The sequence below is a fragment of the Mixophyes fleayi genome, chromosome 3 (genome assembly GCF_038048845.1).
Source record: "Mixophyes fleayi isolate aMixFle1 chromosome 3, aMixFle1.hap1, whole genome shotgun sequence".
Lineage (NCBI taxonomy): Eukaryota > Metazoa > Chordata > Amphibia > Anura > Limnodynastidae > Mixophyes > Mixophyes fleayi.
Window position 1 is genome coordinate 252103490 of NC_134404.1, and position 21070 is coordinate 252124559.

General features: G+C 37.9%; 1 protein-coding gene across 1 annotated transcript in view; it reads left to right on the top strand.

Annotated features, from left to right (window-relative positions):
• Positions 1–12012, top strand: part of CNKSR3 (CNKSR family member 3) — a 136570-nt gene extending 124558 nt beyond the window's left edge. The window contains exons 11-13 of the mRNA XM_075203403.1: positions 3345–3544; positions 7732–7821; positions 8088–12012. Of these exons, the coding sequence (XP_075059504.1) occupies positions 3345–3544; positions 7732–7821; positions 8088–8386 (589 nt within the window). The 3' untranslated portion in view covers positions 8387–12012. The remainder of the gene's footprint in view (positions 1–3344; positions 3545–7731; positions 7822–8087) is intronic.
• The last annotated feature ends 9058 nt before the right edge of the window (positions 12013–21070 follow it).

The following is a 21070-nucleotide window of genomic DNA, read 5'->3' on the forward strand; positions in this document are numbered from 1 at the left end:
AAAATGTATGTTGTAATGAAACTTGTCATAGTGGTGATTTTAGTACTGCAAGGTCCATTGATGTCACAGAAAAATAAGCTTCTGCAGTCTCAACCTATTGACTTCAATGTCATTAGGGCTCTGCCATAAAATGTGGAAGGAGCTCCAATTGTGTTTAAGAGAGTGGGCAGGTTCATACTTTACTTTATAACAGAGCTCTTTTACCTTCTCAATTCATACCTGAAAATTGAAATCTGGGGATTAATTAATAAAGTGTCTTTATTGCAAATTTAGTAAATGAAATATTTACTTTATGTATGTGGAAGTTTTTAAGTGCTAGTTATAAGATATGTGTTACTATTGAACTTGGGATTTGATTTGGTATTTGAACATTTTCCTCTTTACTGTACATAATGTATGCACAGTTGTAATTTCAAATTTTTGCTAAAGAAGCCAATTTTTGCTGTAATTCTTTTCATAACCACGGTTGGCTGCAGCTCATATCTTTAGTAAGTCTGGGTCAACTGACCTATGTGTAAATAGGCACGGGTTATCCTTCTGGATATCCCATGTCCACTTAGGCAGTTTTGGAAAATAATCTCCTAGAATTCTCTATTCCCGAATGTACCCACTGTTTCCAACATGAATAGGGCACTCTAGTGTTACGGCATGTGCATGACATCCTAGCCTATTTTATTGCAGCTTAACAAATGATATGTAAAAAAATGTTTACTAGGTTCAATAAAATAGGTTGACACAGCTAACAAAAATACATACCCTCAGTGGTCACTTTATTAGGTACACCTTTCTAGTACTCGGTAGAATCCCCCTTTCTCCTGAACAACCTGAATGCTTTGTGGTATGGCGTGTTATCCTGCTGGAAGTAGCTATTAGAAGATGGGTAGACTGTGGCCATTAAGGAATGTAGTCCAAAACAATACTCAGGTAGGCTGAGGCTGTTACAGCAATAAGGTTTCTGTGATCCGTCTCGAAACTCCTGGGGCTAGCTGTGGCAGGAGTGTAGTGGAAACTGGGAGGCCGGATGAATGTCTTGCTCATAGAGTTTGCTGTAATCCCGTATACTGGAAGTTAGGAGGAGGACTGCTGTACTGGACTCCGTACTGAAATAAATGACTGGAATCTGGAGCTGCTGTACTGGAACAGGGGGGACCTGAACCCACGGCCAGAGACTCAGTACCTCCAAGAACTCAGAGATTCAGGCAAATATACTCCCACAATTGGCACTGGGAAGACTCAGAACTCAGGCAGAGGATATACAGGGGTGGCAACCTCCTGAATAGACTAAGCCAGGAACTGGCCCTGGACAACTCAGAACCTGGTTTAGGCCTGGAACTGGAAATCGGTACCCTAAGACACAGAAATGGCTCCAGAAGGTGGATGACTCAGAACAACAACCTATTATCCCAGATAACCTAGTAGCAGAGATAGAAATAGATTGATGAGAGGAGGATCCACACAGAAGATAACAGCTGGAATCTGTACACAAGCAGATAGAATGAAGGTAAATCCACACGAGGAATAAATAACCAAAGTATTCATTTCAGCAGGCAGAATGGAGCTGAATTCACACGAAAGGTTAATGGTTTGCAGTTTATATAACAGCAACAAGATGAAGCTGAATTCACACAAAGGGTTAACGGTTTGCAGTTCATATAACAGCAACAAGATGAAGCTGAAATCACACAAAGCCTTAATGATTGCAGTTTATATAACAGCAGCAGGAAGAGGCTGAATTCACTCAGAGAGATAATGGTAGAAATCCATAGAACAGCAAACAGGGTGAAGCTGAATTCCCATGAAGGATGATGGTTGAGATCTGTATACAGCAGACAGGATTGAAGCAGCAACCAACAGCAACTGTGGAAGTCTGGAACCAGGAACTAGGAAAGTGTTGCACTGGCAGTTTGCTGAGTGTAGGAGGAAACTCTTTTAGTCTGCAGAGGAAGCCAATTGGTGGATGAGATCAGGGGCTAGATTTACTAAACTGCTGGTTTGAAAAAGTGGAGATGTTGCCTATAGCAACCTATCAGATTCTAGTTATCATTTATTTAGTACATTCTACAAAATGACAACTAGAATCTGATTAGTTGCCATAGGCAACATCTTCACTTTTTCAAACCCGCAGTTTAGTAAATATACCCCCAGGTGTTCAGACTCAGCAGGATATTTAGCAAGTGTCTCACCCAATATGGCAGCCTCCAGTACTGCAGACAGAAGACACACTTGTCCCAGGATAGAATGCTGCATTCGACCAGGAAGGAGATGTACGGTGATATGGTATCGCCGGGTGGTGTAAACAGGACTAAGACCCCGAATCGTGACAGAGGCATTTAAATGATGCTCAATATTAAGGGGCCTATAGTGTGCCAAGTAAACATTCCCCACAACGATACAAGCCTGCACCATTGACACAAGGCAGGATGCATCCATGGATTCATTTTGTTTATGCCAAATTCTGACAACAACATTTTTCCACTCTTCAACTGTCCTTTTTTGGTGAACCTGTGCACAGTAGCCTTAGCTTCCTGTTCATAGCTGGCAGGAGTGTAACCTAGTGTCATCTTTTACTTCTGTAGCCCATCCACTTCAAGGTTCAACATAATATGCATTTGAAGTTGTTTTTCTGCATACTGCTGTTATAATGCATGGTTATTTGTGTTGCTATCACATTCCCGTCAGCTTGAGCCAATCTGGCCATTCTCACTGGATCTTTTTTTTTGCATAGTATTACCAGTCTATTCTAGAGAATGTTGTGCGTGAAAATCCCTGGAGATCAGCAGTTTCTGAGATACTCGAACCAAATTGCCTGGCACCAATAATCTTCCTTGATCAATGTCATTTAGATCACAAGTCTCCCCCATTCTGTTATTTGGTCTGAACAACAACTGATCCTCTTGACCATGTTTTCATGCTTTTATGCATTGAGTTGCTGCCACATGATTGGCTGATTAGATATTTGTATTAATGAGCAGATATACCCAATAAAGTTGCCACTGAGTGTATATATTGTGTTATGACCCAAGAAAGAGACAAATCTTCCTAAAAAAGTATATTTTCATACTTCACTTTTTTGCTGCAATTTCAGGAGCTACACATGCAAATAAACTACCTTTATTTGCATGTGCCATGTTAAATTATCTGTGTTATAACTGTTTTTTATGAATTGTAGTATTTAATGAAACAGAACTTTGACATGCAGACATATGAATCTTCAGCATTAACGAAATAGTATTTATAGACCATTTTTTATTGTTTTATTGTTTACATTCATCAGAATAATTGAGTTAAGATCAAACATGTTATTTTTTAAAATATACTAAAAGTGTGCTTTTTTCCATTTTAAGAGATGAGAAGAGTAGTTTTGGATACACTGCTTACAGAGACACGCCCACGGGATCAAAAGGTTCAGAATCTCCAAATTCCTACCTTGATCAGGAAAGCCGTAGGCGACGGTTTACTATTGCAGACTCTGACCAGCTGGCGACTTTTCCAGTTGAGGTGCATGTGCAGCCTGCCAAACTCAGAGACAAAACTCCAATGCATGGTAGGTATTCACCTCAGTAACTTGAAAAAATTAAACTGATTTGAACTATTTCTCAGTGGTGATGAAAACATGAGGGATTAAATGGCTAAAGTGAATACTGATGTAATACATGCAATTGATGACAGCATCATTCTGAGTACAGCAGTTAACTAAACAATTACATTCATATATTTCTTATAAACAAACATTACAAAGTATACTTAAGAATACACAAATACTTACGGTATATCTATCTGTCTGTCAGTAAATAACCTTTGTCTCTTTGAGTTCTAAATTACTTAAAGAGCTGAGTTTGCAGGCCATAGTCCACTACACTAATTTTAGAGAAAACATGGTCATAAAAGACAAGTAAATAATCTGAAGAAACATCACAGAGTTAGGGGTATATTTACTAAACTACGGGTTTGAAAAAGTGGAGATGTTGCCTATAACAACCAATCAGATTCTAGCTGTTATTTTGTAGAATGTACTAAATAAATGATAACTAGAATCTGATTGGTTGCTATAGGCAACATCTCCACTTGTTCAAACCCGCAGTTTAGAAAATATACTCCTTAGTATCTGTTCATAAAGAGACACATAGAAATTAATGATAGACTCCATCTTGATTGTTAATCAAAGGAAAATATCATAATTACTACAAGTATAAAATAGGTCTATGTGCAAATAATGTCTGGCTTTTGCTTACCCACTTCATGACATCACTCCCTAATCTTCTCTACGAAATTCAAAATTTTAACCTCTCAGGGTCTAAAATTAATACAGACAAAACTGTCTAAATCAACTGTAAAAATTACTTGCACTGAATTTTAATGTTAAGTGTTAATCCCCCAAATTCAAATACTTTGGCTTTTCCATTATTAAAATTTATGAGCAAATATTCAATGCCAATTTCCCCTGTTGATAGAGACCAATAAGTCAGACCTTACCAAATGGAATATACTATTGATCTCACTGATAGGTAGGATTGCCTGCATCAAAATTAAAGTAGTACTACCACAGTTCTTATAGTTGTTCTAAACTCTTTCAGTCACTATTCCTGATAGATTCTTTAAAAAACTCAGTTAATCTGGGTCAGTTGAAAGTCCTGGATTAAGATGAGATATCCGCATAAGCATGTATTCAACATGGGACTAAGTGTTACTTATATGAAAAAATACTACATTATTACAGTTAGTCTGAATGCATTTACTTCCTGGTACCAAACTATGGGTTGACATTGAATCTTCATGCCTGAATATGATCTTAATAGCCACCATATTGTAGATCCCTCAGCAAAAGAGGCTAGCAGCCTTTATGTTGCACCCCTCAGATCTTTTTCTTTTCAAGTGTAGGATTGTTTCAATAGACTATACAATCTGTGCTGGGACACCCCCAGTGATCTACCCAGTTCAGAATAACTCCCAATTTAAATTGATCTTTATCTTTGACTGGATCCAGAAATATACTAACTTGCTTTTCTGGAGACCCTGACTGATTTCCTGGAACTGCAAACATAAATTAAGCTTTCCAAACATGACTTCCACCAATACCTCCAAATCAGACACATTGTAATAAGTCTAGCTTATGCCCTACTTCCTGTTATGTTTTGAAATCGTTGTGCATTTCGTTATTCCACTTCACCTCCAAAATATTGGTCTCCATTGGAACCTAACATACCCAAAGCCACAAGACAAAGAGCAGAGCTTCATGACATTAATTAGCAACACAATATAGGGGTGCTTCAGCTTACAGCATTTTTATAAATGAAAATGTACTGAAGCTCTATTATCATTGGTATTATTGACCCCACTGGGATCCACTTTTTCTCCATCAGCTTCTCAAATGTTTGTTGGAGGCAATGCACATAAATGAGATCTTTTACCCATATTTGAAACCCATATGATCTAGTGTCAGGCTTTTGATAACAAACCATTGGAGGGTTTCAGTTCCTAATGTCCCCATATGTTTTCTACTGTTGATTCCCCAAGCACACTAAGAAATGAAATAGACATATACCGATCAACCACAACTTTAAAATCACCTGCCTAATATTGTGTAGGTCCCTCTTGTGCTACCAAAACAGCTCTGAATTGTGGAGGCATAGATGTCATGTCCTCTGAAGGTGTTCTGCGGTATGTGGCACCAAGACGTTAACAGCAGATCCTTTAAGTCTTGTAAATTGCGAAGTGGGGCCTCCATGGCTCTGACTTTCAGCATATCCCACAGATGCTCAATTGGATTGAGATCTGGGGAATTTGTAGGCCAGGTCAACATCTTCAACTCTTTGTCATGTTCCTCAAACCATTCCTGAACAATTTTTGCAGTGTGGCAGTGCATATTATCCTGCTTATTGAGGTACATGTCAAAGTAACATCCACATGAATGCCAAGTCCCAAGGTTTTCCCAGCAAAACATTGGCCAAGCATCACACTGCCTCTGCATGCTCACCTTCTTCCCATAGTACATCTTGGTGCCATCTCTTCCCCAGGTAAACGCACACACATCCGGCCATCCACATAATGTAATAGAAAACGTGATTCATCAGACCAGGCCACGGTCTTCCATTGCCCCATGGTCCAATTCTGGCACTCACGTGTCCATTGTAGACACTTTTGGCAGTGGACAAGGGTCAGCTTGGGCACTCTGACTGCAGCTACGCAGCCCCATATGCAGCAAACTGCGATGCACTCTGTGTTCTGACACCTTTCTATCATAACCAGCATTAACCTTTTCAGTAATTTGTGCTACAGTAGCTCACTTGCCCATTTTTCCTGCTTCCAACCCATCCACTTCAAGAACTGACTGTTCAGTTGCTGCCTAACATATCCCACTCCTTGCCATGGTAACATATTATCAGTATTATTCACTTCAGTTGTCAGTGGTTTTAATTTTGTGACTGATTATTGCATGTGCTACTAGCTGTTTAGCTCCTTAAGGATTTGCACCTGTGCTTATATCGGTTATCAGCAGGTTGTGGTATATTTAGAAACAAAACCACAGAAGAAATACACCAGTTCTCGGTATATGTCATACTATACATGGTCCTAACTGCATGGCAATTAAATGCCCATATATTTATATAAAACAAAAAGACAGTTATCCATTACACTGCATATATGTGTATATCTAGCAAAATGAAAACATGAGATATTATTTCATATTTTTATCAAAACATTTAAGCCTGCATCTTAGCGTCAAGGGCACCTTATTGTATGCAAGTCCTGCACTGACCTATATGTTTTGAACACCATTAAAATGCAGTTAAAATCAGATGCACTCACCTCCCAGGTAGAGGGGCTTACATCTAGGTAGGTATATTTAGAGCATGGAATATATTACCAGTATCCTCCATTAAGCAGTCCCTTTTTTTACCAAAATGTATCCCCCGCGGACTACGCATTTCAGCTATCCGACCGATGCATTTTTTAATTGTGCCAGCCCTTAGAAGACTTTTTACGATGGGAACTAAGTGCTAGTTCTTTTCCTCATAGACTTGTGGACTCGTGCAGCGGTTAGTTCCAGAGCTCCACCATACACACACCTTCCTCATCTCCCCTCCCCACACATTTTGCCACTTATTTTTATTCAAAATGTTCCTGAGTTGTATCTGTCTTTATAAACAAGGCTTCCGTCAGACTGTATTCAGATGTCATGTTTATATTGTTTGCGTTTCAGACATTTTTGCATCTGTGATATCTTATCAGCTTAATATATCTTTTAAAAAAAACTGTTTATTATCATTCGGTTTAATCTACCTGAGCAAATTTGAATGGGTGGAGGGGGAAAGAAGCAAAACAGTGGACTTTGACTGACAGGCACGGTACCTGTAGAATAACGTCAATTCAACCCTGCTTTCTTCTGATTTTTCAGCATTTAAGCGCAATTTAATACTAAGATACGCATGTAGATCAAAACAGTTGTTAATGAACAATAGACAAATGTAAGTGCATGTAGATTGCTTACAAGTACATTACTTATACTCTTCATTTTGCATCTGTTAATGCAGTCTACTTTAATCGTTGTCTGCAACACTTTCATAATTTTGTACCTTTTTTTTAAAGTTTTCTAGTGATTTCACAATTTTATATTGAAAATGTAAACAATAAAATATTCACATGTTTCTACGACAAACTGCCTATCTTACTTCCACTATAGTTTGGGTATGCCCTTTATTAATGTCTTCCTTTTTTCTTGTCTGTCAACAGGTAAGCCACGTCCTTTATCTATGCCTGCAGAAGCTAGTTGGATCTTATCTGCAGAAACCTACTCAAGGCACAGAATCACAGGAAAAAAAGGTAAAAAGAAGCATAGTTTTTCTGTGAAAACAATAGAGGGAATGTTAAAGTTTTAAGAATATTTTCTATTTTTTTTATTTCCATATATGTATTGTACATGTTTGGGGGTTATTTACTAACACAGTTGTAAAATTGCTAACAGTATTTGCTAGCAAACATTAGACATTCCTTTTCATTTAAAACTAAATGGTCAATGAATGCACTTGTATCCTTTCTAACTCCCAATGTTTAAAATATTTATTAAGTGTTTTCTCTCTATTTTAAAGGTGATGAGCCTTTATCCAGGTATTTCAGCAATGAACGTATAGCACCGATAATAGAAGAAAACGTATCATCTCGGAATTATTTCATCAGATCAACAACTGAAAGGCATTTAGTCAGAGGAACAGACTATATAAGGGGTAGCCGTGGTCTTTTGAACATGGACCTGCACAATAGTGCCACAATGCCATACCAAGACGAAGGACCCAGGAAACATACCACTGCTTCATCTTCAAAAAATTCCACAACAGAGCCCTCACTACTGGTCAGTTGGTTTACCAAACTAAAACTCTTGAGTCGCTGATTTTTATTTTTTCAATTGTACTTTTAACAGACATTACTTATACCTCTCAGTGCCTTTGTTCCCAAAATGGCAGTATTATGTGAAGCAGGTTCCACAGAAATTGACGGTGTACCTCTTCCTCAACGTACTTACTTTTACATCCTGGCAAATAAAAAAAACAATACCACAATGCCACCAATATTTTTTGAAGCAATAAGGAAAATGCATACCTTGGTATCACAAACATACAGTAAATGGAAATTTATCTTTGTCTCTGCAGAATATGTTAACTTTTTTTGTACTTTAGTTGTAATCTATAAAAGATATACAGTATGTGCATGTAAATTTTACTTACATTTTGCGCTACTGCTTTTTTTTCTTTTTTTTTTAAGCTTTCAAGAATGAAGTAATTTATTCGAATTTGCTGTCAACTTTTCATCATGCGATTTACCAAAGGATTTATTTAATATTGTTTTTAGGATTTATTGGGATTTATTAGCTTTCTAGATGTAATGTTAACATATGTATGCTTTCCAAATGTTTTTATCAAGCAATATAAAAAAAACCACATTTCAATGTTATTATTTATGAAAAATATTAGTGCAGTTCTACATTTGTACTCATTAACAAAATATGTATATTCTTTGAATAACATAGATGTGCAGAGATTTAACTAGTATTTTTTTCTCATTCCATTTACTTAGTGATAAAACATTTTTTACAGGCACTGCTCATTGTTGCAGAGGTAAGTATACACTTGGCAGTTTACACTCATCCTCAAAAATTATTGGTACAGTTAAAGACACACTAACCTCACTTTATAAAGCATCCCAATATGATTTACCAAATTAAGATATAAATAACTATATTCATATTGTACATTCAGGGCCTGATTTAGAATCGGATGCAAGTCCTTCTGATCAGTGCAAAAAGCACTTTTGGCCAAAGATCCCTCTCAGTTTGCATTTTGACTGAGACAGATCTCCACATTGCACCTCTCTGCGCTTAGAGAGGTAGAATGGGGAAGGTAGTGGGCGAGCTTAGGAATGTAATAGCGTGTTCACACTCTTTACTTGCTATTTTGAGTTCAAAGCAACCGCATATAGGTCTCTCGGAGACATATCTTTTTCAGGTGCTTTCAACTGGTGCAAGAAATCTTGGTGTATTAAAAAACTAAATAAAAAATAATTACATTTGTTTTTAAAAAAAAAGGTGTGCATCCCCTCGCAAACAGCATAACCAACCCTTGTGCTATTTCGGGGCAAAAAAAGCACAATTTTTATTTATTTTTTACATTCATTTTTTTAATCATATATCTGCTTTACAGGGTTTCCTCCGGGTGCTCCGGTTTCCTCCCACACTCCAAAAAACATACTAGTAGGTTAATGGACTGCTATCAATAAATTGACCCTAGTCTCTGTCTGTCTGTCTCCCTTTCTGTCTGTCTGTGTGTGTGTGTCTATATTAGGGAATTTAGACTGTAAGCTCCAATGGGGCAGGGACTGATGTGAATGAGTTCTCTGTACAGCGCTGCGGAATTAGTGGCGCTATATAAATAAATGATGATGATAATGAAGGATGCAATTTACAATTACGGTTTCAGTGTAAATTGCATCCGACTCTAAATCAGGCCCTCAGTTACAATTCCTGCTACAAACAGTATTTAATCAGTTCATTTGAAACACCACCATTCTTTTTCTTGTTTTTGCGAATAAGACCATCTTTGACCTTACCTTTTTCTGCACTACTCCCCATCAATACTAGAGGTAAAAGTACTGTACTTTCTTATCAGACATGTGTCTAGATAGAATAGGGGAGGGAGCAGAAGGTACCACTGAGGACCACTCATGGCCGCCTTCTGTGTGCAAGCAAACTGTCCCATGGAAATATTTTTATCCAAATACATAATTAAAAAAAACAGACAATGTTTTCACATTTACTTGCCTGCACACCAAAAAATTAGGTCAAAGTCTATTTAAAAAGAGTAGAGCTTTTTTTTTTTACCAAGATGCTGTTTAATCAACAATACTACATTATCAAGTGTAATGTAGTCAAACTTTATTCAGTACATTTAATTAGAGACCAGCACAAGTTTTCATTTTGCGAAATAAATGTTTGAAACACCAGTGCTATCTCTGCACATATATGTAAGATGCAATGACTGTTTAGTATTTTCTTAAACATGTTATCATGGAAATCTTGCCTACAAACTGAATGTACATAATGTTCTAGAAAGGGTATACAGTGAATGTTACATTCTTCTATAATATCTGTTTATATGTAATTGTATACTTTTAAACTTTTAAACTTGGCAGTTGCCTTTAGCACTGAGCACTATTTAACCAGTGAGTAAAGCAGATTTATTTTATGATTACTAATAATTTAAATCAGGTATTAAAAGCCATGTGTTGCACTAGCAGGGATATCGATAATGTTTTTCAGACATTTATACCATGTTTTTTTTCTTCAAAAATGACAGTATGAGATTCATTTATCTCTTAAAATACCTCCTTCTCTTCCAGTCTTCCTCCAAGTGTCGCTTGAAAGTGAAACTTTATCAAATCAGTAATAGAGATTAGTAGGAAGCTAAACAGGCTGTTTACTGATTTAATAGTCAACTATATTGTACAAATGTGTTGTGCTCATACCTATTCAGTTCGCAACATTAAAAGAAAACCTTCTTTTATATTAATCAGGGACAGGAGGCCAATACAAACCCGTAAGCAGGGAGCATGCAGCTTCTTGTTGGTTTGCCAGCTCAGCAGACATTTTAGATTGGTAGACAATAATAACTTCAAATGTGTCTTTTCCTTTTCATTTTGTCATTTTTGTGTCTTTTTCACATAATCACTTTTGAAGCAAAAGAGAAAATGTAAGATAAAGGCCCTAATTTCTGGTATATTTTATGTATACTATGTTGCTTAGCCTCCTCTGTGCAAAATTCTATGAAAAACATTGACCATATATAGAGTGCTGATTTCCAAAACTAGGTATTTTTCATTGCTATTTTAACACAAATTAACTTTAATAATATAACTATATAATTGTAGTTCAGTAATGTAATTTTATAATTTCATAATCATGCTATCAAAAGACAAAAGCAACAATAATGGACCAGGCAATTTTTGATGTCAGATATCTAAATATCTTTAGGGGCATATTCAATTGTTAGCGTTACACTGAAAAGTAATGCGGCGCACGCACTATTGCCGTCATAACAGTAATAGTGCGTGTAAATACCGTTATTACGGTACCTTTCACGCTGGATTGCAGCTCGCGGCTCAGGGAGCTGCGAGCTGAAATCCGGCTTAGTATTACCGTAATAACGGTAATAATTTTAACGCTGTGGGGAATTCAAACAATTGAATATGCCCCTTAAAGTGAGTTTTACAAACCTTATGTGATAGAGAATTATTTTTGAGGCATTGTTGACACCTATACTCTTTTTTGCAGTTTTCAGGAGTTAATAAATGCATTAAAAACATATTAATAATAGTTCAAATACGAATTACCGGTGCCTTTCCCTCCACTGCATTTCAAATTTTAGAATGTGGCACAATCAATTTCCTATGTGTTAACATGCACTACCAGATTAGAACTGCTTTTTAAAAAATGATACAAAAACACATCTAAAGTTGGAGTTTTAATGTACATTTTCATATCCATTTTCTCATCTCAAATGTGGGAACAAGCCTTAAATTTGCATATTTTATAATAGGTTTCAAACATAAATTTTTGACCAGTTCTAAGAATATATCAAAGAGCAGAGAAAATCTTTATTACTAATAAAGATTTAAAGTTTTTTAATATATGTTTTCTCTGCTCTCTGAGTGCCCCGGTTCACATATTCTTTCTCTCTCTTACTGTGTTGTCATTGTAATTTATGTGAGGGGGCACCCATCCTAGTATAAGAGACCGCATTTCTATTATTTTTACTTTTTGTCTGTTGGTTTAGTTATGAGACCAATTGAGGCTATAAAAATCTGAATTATTATCTATACTAGGATACTGGGCTTACCCAGTGCGGTTCAACTTTATTTCGACTAAGAATATATCACATAACTCTTGCAAAAACTTTAAGATAAAAAATATACTAGCAAAAGCAACCCAATTTAATTTAAAAATAACCATAGGAATGTAGCCATTTGTTAATGCACCGACCCATAGCTTTAAAAAGAGATTAATTAAAGTCACAGTTATGTGGCATTTCCTCTTTCCTAAAGTTAGCAAATGAGCCATAAAATTGAGTTTTAGGAATTTGTTATAGCACTTGCACTGCCAATATGGTCATCCGCATTGTTCATAAGCTTTAGCTGTTTAGTGCTGTGCCTCAACTATTGTGTTAATTATGTTAAACGATGAATGATTTTTGTAGAGCCTTACTCTAAACAAACAGAACTATACTGTAATTATGGGTAATATGCAAATAGAAAATTAAAATAAAATGAGTGATTTACATAACTTTCACTTTCTTTCAGTGATGCGTGGAAGACCTAAATACAATAGATAATGTCTATTTTTATGCAATTAAACAGGTGTAAACATAACTGCTTTTACACTATGTTTGTCATTTATGTCACAGTTCATATTGTATTGTATTTTTAATGCAATAATATTTAATTCAAAGTACATGTTTCAAGACTGTATAATTATACCAGAACTGCCTTTGTTAAAACCTGACATTTCAAGTTTTAAATATTGAATTAGAAGAGTAAGAACATTACAAATATTAAAATGCATTTTACACACAATTTTGAAGTTCATTGATGTCTTTGTTTTGGGTGTCACTCTGTGTAATGTTCGATAATCCATATTTTTAATGGACAGCTAGTGAGAAGTCTGGCAAATATGGAGAAGGCTACATACTATTTTGTCTTTTAAATTCAGGCCCTTCTATAAATAAACCTTGGTTTGGATGGCAAAAGATTTTTTAAAACTGGATCTCCCATTAGTACTTTCCAATGTTTTCTAAAGACATTTTCACATCTCTTATGATCTTCATTATATTGTGTGATCAAGGATAAGTGACTTGTATCTGTCTTATTCTTTGTATATTCCTGTGGTTGGAGCACTTAAGCCCTATCAATCTTTCTAGTTTTATCATGGGCTACCTCAATGGATTCCTTAGAATATCCTTTCTGTAAAAATCTCTCTTTCAATATGGATATCTGTTCTTCACATACAGCATTTTCTGTGCAATTTCTTTTTATACGAATGAACTGTCCTACTGGGATATTCTCTAACCATCTCTGGTGTTGGTGACTATTTCTATTGATAGAAGAATTACTATCTGTTGGTTTAGTATATGTTTTGGTGTACAATAGACCATCATTTACATAGAGGGCGAGGTCCAGAAAGTTAACAGATTCTTGGCTAATGTTAGACGTTAAATGGATATTATAACTATTACAGTTAAGTTGACAGAAAAGATTTAACTTAGCCCTATCTCCCTTCCATATGAAAATGATGTTGTCAATGTATCTATACCGTGACACCAGGTCCGCTACCCATCTGGGATTTCCCCAGACAATTTTTTTTTCCCATATGCTCATAAAAATATTTGCATAACAGGGTGTGAACTTGGTGCCCATGGATGTACCGACCATTTTTAAGAAGACGTCATTGTCAAAATAAAAGAAATTGTTCTTCAGAATAAATTCAATACTTTCAGTAATAAAACCAAGTAAACCTTGTGGAGTTTGGTTTCTCTCTAGTATATTCTTTATAGCTTACAATCCTAAACGATGGTCTGTTATGGGTATATAGAGAGGATACATCGGCAGTAACAATATACCATCCTTCCTGCCAGTTAATATTGCCAAGTTTGGATAACACATCATGAGTGTCTTTTAAATAAGATGTCAAATTCACAACAAATGGTTGTAGGAGGGAATCAATATATGATCACAAGTTAGATGTAATAGAATTTACCCCACTAATAATTGGTCTACCAGGTGGTGTCTCTAAATTCTTGTGTATTTTAGGTAGAATATATATAGTCGGAATGGTGGGATACTTAATGATGAGGAAGTCGGCCAGACTCTCTTCTAAGACTTTCTTCTTTTTGTATTTATCAATGAGATTATAGAAATCTTGCTTAATTTGATTTGTGGGATCACCCCGAAGTTTACGATTGGTTTGACCATCATTCAGCTGTCTATTAATCTCTGTCACATAATCCAGTCTATTCATAATAACTATGGACCCACCATTATCGGCGGGTTTGATGACAATATCGTTATTGTCTTTCAAGGATTTAATGGCTAATCTCTCTACCTTAGTGAGATTGTTCGATTTCCCATTGTTGCTCTCCCAGGATTTTATCTCATCCATCACCAAATTTCCAAATACCTCTATATGACCATTTGTCCCAGCTGGACTCTGTACACCCCTTCCTTCCCTTTTATTTTTCGTATCCCTAAAAAAAGGTCAATAAACAAATTAAAAAAAAAAAAAAAAAATCCAATCTTTGAAAAGGTTATCTAATGAGGAAAATGCAGGACTTTCTAGAAAGTTGTGCACATATGACAAATACTTCAGAATATTTGCAAATCAATTAGAACTTACAAATGAAGGAAAGAATGCTAAAATGTTTTTATCTCCTGATAAAAGCCCACCAACTTGTACTCAAGTAGCTTTTTCTGTGTCTTTTAGTACATCAGGATGTACTACTAAAGGCAATGACAATAGCATCTTCACAACAAAAGCCAGTTTATTTCTTCATGTACTGATAGCGGACAAGATGAAGGTAGTTGGTACATGGTTCAAGAAACAAACCAAAAAACTAAAGCTCCTACAAGGGCAAAGAGTAGATTAAGAGAAAATTACAATGACGAACCGTTATCTCACACAAACAATTCTGTGGCTAAAAGTACTGCAGTGACTAGCAAAGCAAAAGTTTTAAAAACTGTCCAGAGATCTGTTACTCATGATAATTGTACAAGGGAGTCTCCTGACATTGGCAAAAGTAAGGTATGTACTGTAAAGCTGAATTATAAACTATCAGTAGAAATGGACCTAAAGGTGTAAAGCAGTTCCCAAAGTGTGCGCCGCGGCACTGTCACAGGGGTGCCGAGGCCAGGTAGTGAAACAAAAAAAAAACTTACCAATCCGGTGGCGCCCGGGACCCAGCGTCCTCACTTCTCACTGAATGTCGGGCGGGACGTCATCACGCTCGACATTCAGTGACAAGCGGCAGGAGAGAGGAGGATGCTGGGTCCTGAGCGCCGCCGGATTGGTAAGTTGTTTTTTTGCTTGTTTGTTTTTCCTCTTCCTGACCCCCGTGATGCAGAGGGGGCACAGAGTGTGAGCAGAGGCTGCAGAGGGGGCACAAAGTGTAAGAGGACTCTGCAGAGGGGGCACAGAGTGTGAGAGGAGGCTGCATCGGGGGCACAGAGTGTGAAAGGAGGCTGCAGAGGAGGCACAGAGTGTGAACAGAGGCTGCAGAAGGGGCACAGAGTGTGAGGAGGCTGCAGAGGGGGCACAGAGTGTGAATGGAGGCTACAGGGGGGCACAGAGTGTGAAAGGAGGCTGCAGAGGGGGCACAGAGTGTGAAAGGATGCTGCAGAGGGGGCACAGAGTGTGAAAGGAGGCTGCAGAGGGGGCACAGAGTGTGAGAGGAGACTGCAGAGGGGGCACAGAGTGTGAGAGCAGACTGCAGAGGGGGCACAGAGTGTGAGAGCAGACTGCAGAGGGGGTACAGAGTGTGAAAGGAGGCTGCAGAGGGGGCACAGAGTGTGAACAGAGGCTGCAGAGGGGGCACAGAGTGTGAGCGGAGGCTGCAGAGGGGGCACAGAGTGTGAGCAGAGGGGGCACAGATTGAGCGGAAGCTGCAGAGGGGGCACAGAGTGTGAAAGGAGGCTGCAGAGGGGGCACAGAGTGTGAGCAGAGGCTGCAGAGGGGGCACAGATTGAGCGGAAGCTGCAGAGGGGGCACAGAGTGTGTGAAAGGAGGCTGCAGAGGGGACACAGAGTGTGTGAAAGGAGGCTGCAGAGGGGACACAGAGTGTGTGAAAGGAGGCTGCAGAGGGGGCACAGAGTGTGTGAAAGGAGGCTGCAGAGGGGGCACAGAGTGTGTGATGGATGCAGAGGGGGCACAGAGTGTGTGATGGATGCAGAGGGAGCACAGAGTGTGTGATGGATGCAGAGGGAGCACAGAGTGTGTGGTGATGAAGGAGGGCACAGTGTGAGGTAGCTGTAAATTATTCTTTGACAGAAATATAATTGAAAAAAAAATATGAAAATATTCTTTTCCCTTGGATTTATGTGTATTATTTTTGCATACAACTAAATAAGTATTTATGTTCTGACCTAAATACTTATTACGCTTTTTTGACCCAACTACTTAAAAAATGAGACTGCTTGGTAATTATTTTGGAGGGGTGCCTTGAAAAAATTATGGAGACTCTAAGGGTGCCGTGAACTGAAAAAGTTTGGGAACCACTGGGGTAAAGAGTCAGAGGACACCATTTAAGTTAATTTAAGTTAAAAAGGTGTAAGCATAAAAAAAATGCTGCAAGCAATCATTTAAACCATACAAGGGTTGCAGATTCTCCATTGTCCCATCAGAAGGTAAATTATCAGAAACCTGAAGAGAAATGCATATTGTTTAAATCACCTAAAAAGAAAATACAAAACCTGAGTATGAATAATGTTGATACAAACAAAGCTAAGGACTGAAAAAAACCTTACTACTTCAACTAAACACGTACTACTACTGCAAGTACTGGTACTGGGATGCTCCTGATCTTTAGAATGATTCATGTTTCACATTGACAAGAGGAGTAAAGCTACTTTAAACTCTCAAATAACTGCTCCATCTCTCCGCTCCCATGCCCCTCCAAACTTCTTGAGAGAATTGCCTACACTTGCCTCACACGTTTCCTTTCTGCAAACAACCTATTGGATCCTCTACAATCAGGCTTTTGATCTCAACACTCCACAGAGACTGCGCTGACCAAGGTTGTCAGTGATCTGATCACAGCTAAATCTAAAAGTGATTACTCTCTTCTAATTCTGCTGGATCTCTCTGCTGCATTCGAAACTGTTGACCACTCTCTCCTCATACTGACGCTACAGTCCTTAGGTCTTCAAAACACTGTCCTATCCTGGCTCTCATCCTACCTATCTAATCGCTCTTTCACTGTTCATTTCTCTAGAACAACCGCCAGTCCGCTTCCTTTATCAGTTGGAGTGCTCAGTTCAAGGTCCTCTGCTATTCTCTATCTACACCACTTTTCTAACTAATAAGTTCCTTTGGATTGCAGTATCATCTCTATGCGGATGATACACAAATTTATCTATCCTCTCCTGATCTCTCACCATCTGTTTTGTCTCCCGTTACTGATTGTCTTTCTGCCATTTCATCTTGGATGCCCTCTTGCCAACTCAAACTCAATCTTTCAAAAACAGAATTAATAATAGGCCCACCCAACAATAGAAGCTCCCTGCCTGACATTTCTATTTCTGTGGACAACATGACCATAAATCCCACCTCTCGTGCTAGGTGTAATCCTTGACTCGCAACTATCCTTTGTTCCCCACATCAACTCTATATTTACATCATGCTGCATACATCTAAAAAACATTTCCAGAATATGTACATATCTCACACAAGACACTGCAAAAACTTTAATTCATGCACTCATCATCGCCCACATGGACTATTGTAATTCCCTCCTTACTGTCCTTCCCAAAATCAGACTCGAGGCCCTACAATCTATTTTGCACGCAACGGCTAGATTGATTTTACTTGCAAATTGTTTTTTTGTCTGCTGAGACACTCTGTCAGTCTCTACATCGGTTGCCTGTTTCTCAAAGAATCCAAAATAGCATTCTTCTACTAACATACAAAGGCATCAACAAGATTGCATCAACATACATCTTCTCACTTGTCTCAAAATATCTCCAAACTAGACACCTCTGTACTGCACAAGATCTGCGTCTCTCTTCAACTCTCAGTACTTACTCCCATTCTCGGTTACAGGACTTTTTTTCGGGATGCACCCACTTTATGGAATTCACTCCCTCGCACCACAAGACTTTGCTCTAGTCTTCAAACCTTCAGACGATCTCTGAAAACCCACCTCTTTAAACAAGCTTATAATAATTCTCTAGCACCCTCTTAATCTCTCTAGGTTACCCTATTACCACCCTCTACACAGCTAAAACAGACAACAACTCTCTGACCAATATAGTTGTGTGACTGAGCATACAGCCCACTAAATACTTTGTAACCTTTTCATTCTAGCTGGAAAAATATTCAATATGATGTAGCACTTACCCTTGTGTATCATACCATTGTCCCATAGATTGTAAGCTTGCGAGCAGGGCCCTATTACCTCTCTGTGTGTATGTATTACCCAGTATTGTTTTATTACTGTTTGTTCCCAATTGTAAAGTGCTACAGAATCTGCTGGCGTTATATAAATAAATGTTGATGATGATGATGATACTTCAATCTGGAGTTTCTTGTAGTTGCCTCCACAACAGGTGAATGCACAATGAGATTCTTTTGACACTGCACCACAATTATATAATTGAAATTAAGACAACTGGTTCCTAAAAAAAAACAAGTATATTTTATAATTGCTGGGAGAAAAGCATATGGAATTTTTTAACAAAAAAGAAATTAAGAAATATCTTGTTTTTTTTGGGGGGTGCTGTTCACACTCATAGAGCACCCTATGTTTTCTCAACTTCTCATCTTCAGATGTTACACTCAATGATACTGCCTCTCACAAAATTGGTTTCAACTTCAAACACTTTGTATTTTAAAAGCAGGAAATCTATTTAGTATTAGTTTTTGGTGTGTAATATTGCTTATAACAGTCAGTAGCTACCACACTAGTCTAAACTCTCTGATACCCTATTGATCAGCGGCACACAATTCTAGCTGACTGATCTCTACATAAGTAAACTGCAGTAAAATTACAGCTTGTTTGCTATCTAATTTGCCTTTTTCACCATCTAACCCTCTCTGTGCACAATTTTGTAGCAGAGCACTACAGCTACGTTCTTCCCTACACACTAGCTCTTCTAAAATGGCAGATGAGAACAGTTGGGACAGCTACAGAACAAAATATATCAATCCAAAATGCACGAGATCCAACATTTTCTTGGACTGGCACACAAAACCGAGATGGCTCACGAACCTCCTTTGATCCCCAAAAAATCAAATCTGATCTGTCAGATTAGTTTGATACCCAACTAGGGCCCTATCTGTGCGGAGTTGTCTGTTCTATCCATGTTAGCGTGGGTTTCCTCCCACAGTCCAAAACATATTGATAGGTTAATTGATTGATAAGTTTAATGGACCCTTGTGTTGTTTTTTGTAGGGTAGGCATAGACAAACCTAATAAACTCCAATGAGATAGGCTGGAGTGAATGGTAAATAATCTGTGAAGCGCTGCAGGATTTGGTTTCTAGTTCCAAAAAATTCTGACTGCTTTTAGATAGGTTGACTCTAACTGCCCCATAGTTTGATTGATACATTCATGAAGTTTATGCAATAATCTGGGTACTGAAAAACAGCATTATGGGAAGAAAAACATCTTATATATTCTCCTTTAGTATCATGGTCTTTCAGTATATCATTAGTTCCAATTAATCTATTCATACCTGCATGTCATCCTTTAACAAGCTATGGGTTTGAAGGGAATTACCTGCATCCCTTCAATACTGCAGGGAAACTGCTATTGTTTTTTTAATAAGGCTCATAAGTCAAATGAAATCAACATTTATTAATATTGATAACAATTGAATATCCCACAAGTTGAGCTTAATCGTAGTTTGTGTACTTCCCATTGCTCTAATTATCCTGTATTTATTTTAATATAGCTACTGGGGTGCCATGCATATCCTTTGGTTTTTAGGCATACTTCCTCCTAGGAATGGGCAGGGCCGGAATAAGGCAAAAGAACCCCCTTCCCCCTGATATACATTATATATATATATATATATATATATATATATATATATATATACACACACAGTACTTACCTGGTTCTCTACTCTCGCGGCAGCCTGCACGCTCCTCTTCTTCTTGTCCTGCTGTCCGTGCAGGTGCGGTGGGCAGCGCGCTGCTTAGTGAGAAGATCTCGTGTGACTATAAGTCATAGTCTCACAAGACCTTCTCTCTAGTAGCCCGATATGCATCGCGGCCGCACTGACAACAGGGCAGCTAACAGCATCATATTTGCTGTTAGCTAAGCCTGCCTAGAATGAATGGGAGGCCGCCCAACCTGATCGCCAGCAGTATTACATAAAAATATTTGTTAGAGCCCCCGAGCTGCCCGAGGCCCCTGGATCATTCGGTTAACCCGGCTCTGGGAATGGGACATCATTTCTGTTTATGCTGATGAGAACGAAGACAAGGTGTATTGGCAGAGCAACAATGCTTATGAAAGCTGGAAGCAAAATTAAAATTGTTGGAAAGTGAAGAGAACACTTGTCAGAAGTGTGTCTGTGTACAGGTCAACTCGCTTACATTATTTTTTTGGACTATCAGCATTAAAGCATGTTTACTAGGCTCTAAAGACATGCATTAAAGACCTGTTTTCAATATATGTCTAGGCCTCATTTAGAGTTAGGAGCAAAGTAAAAAAAAACATGCAAATTTGCTCTTGGGCAAACCATATTGTAATGCAGGAAGTAAAATAAAACATTTATTTTTTTGCTTGGGAACATACTGCTGCTTTTGCATGTA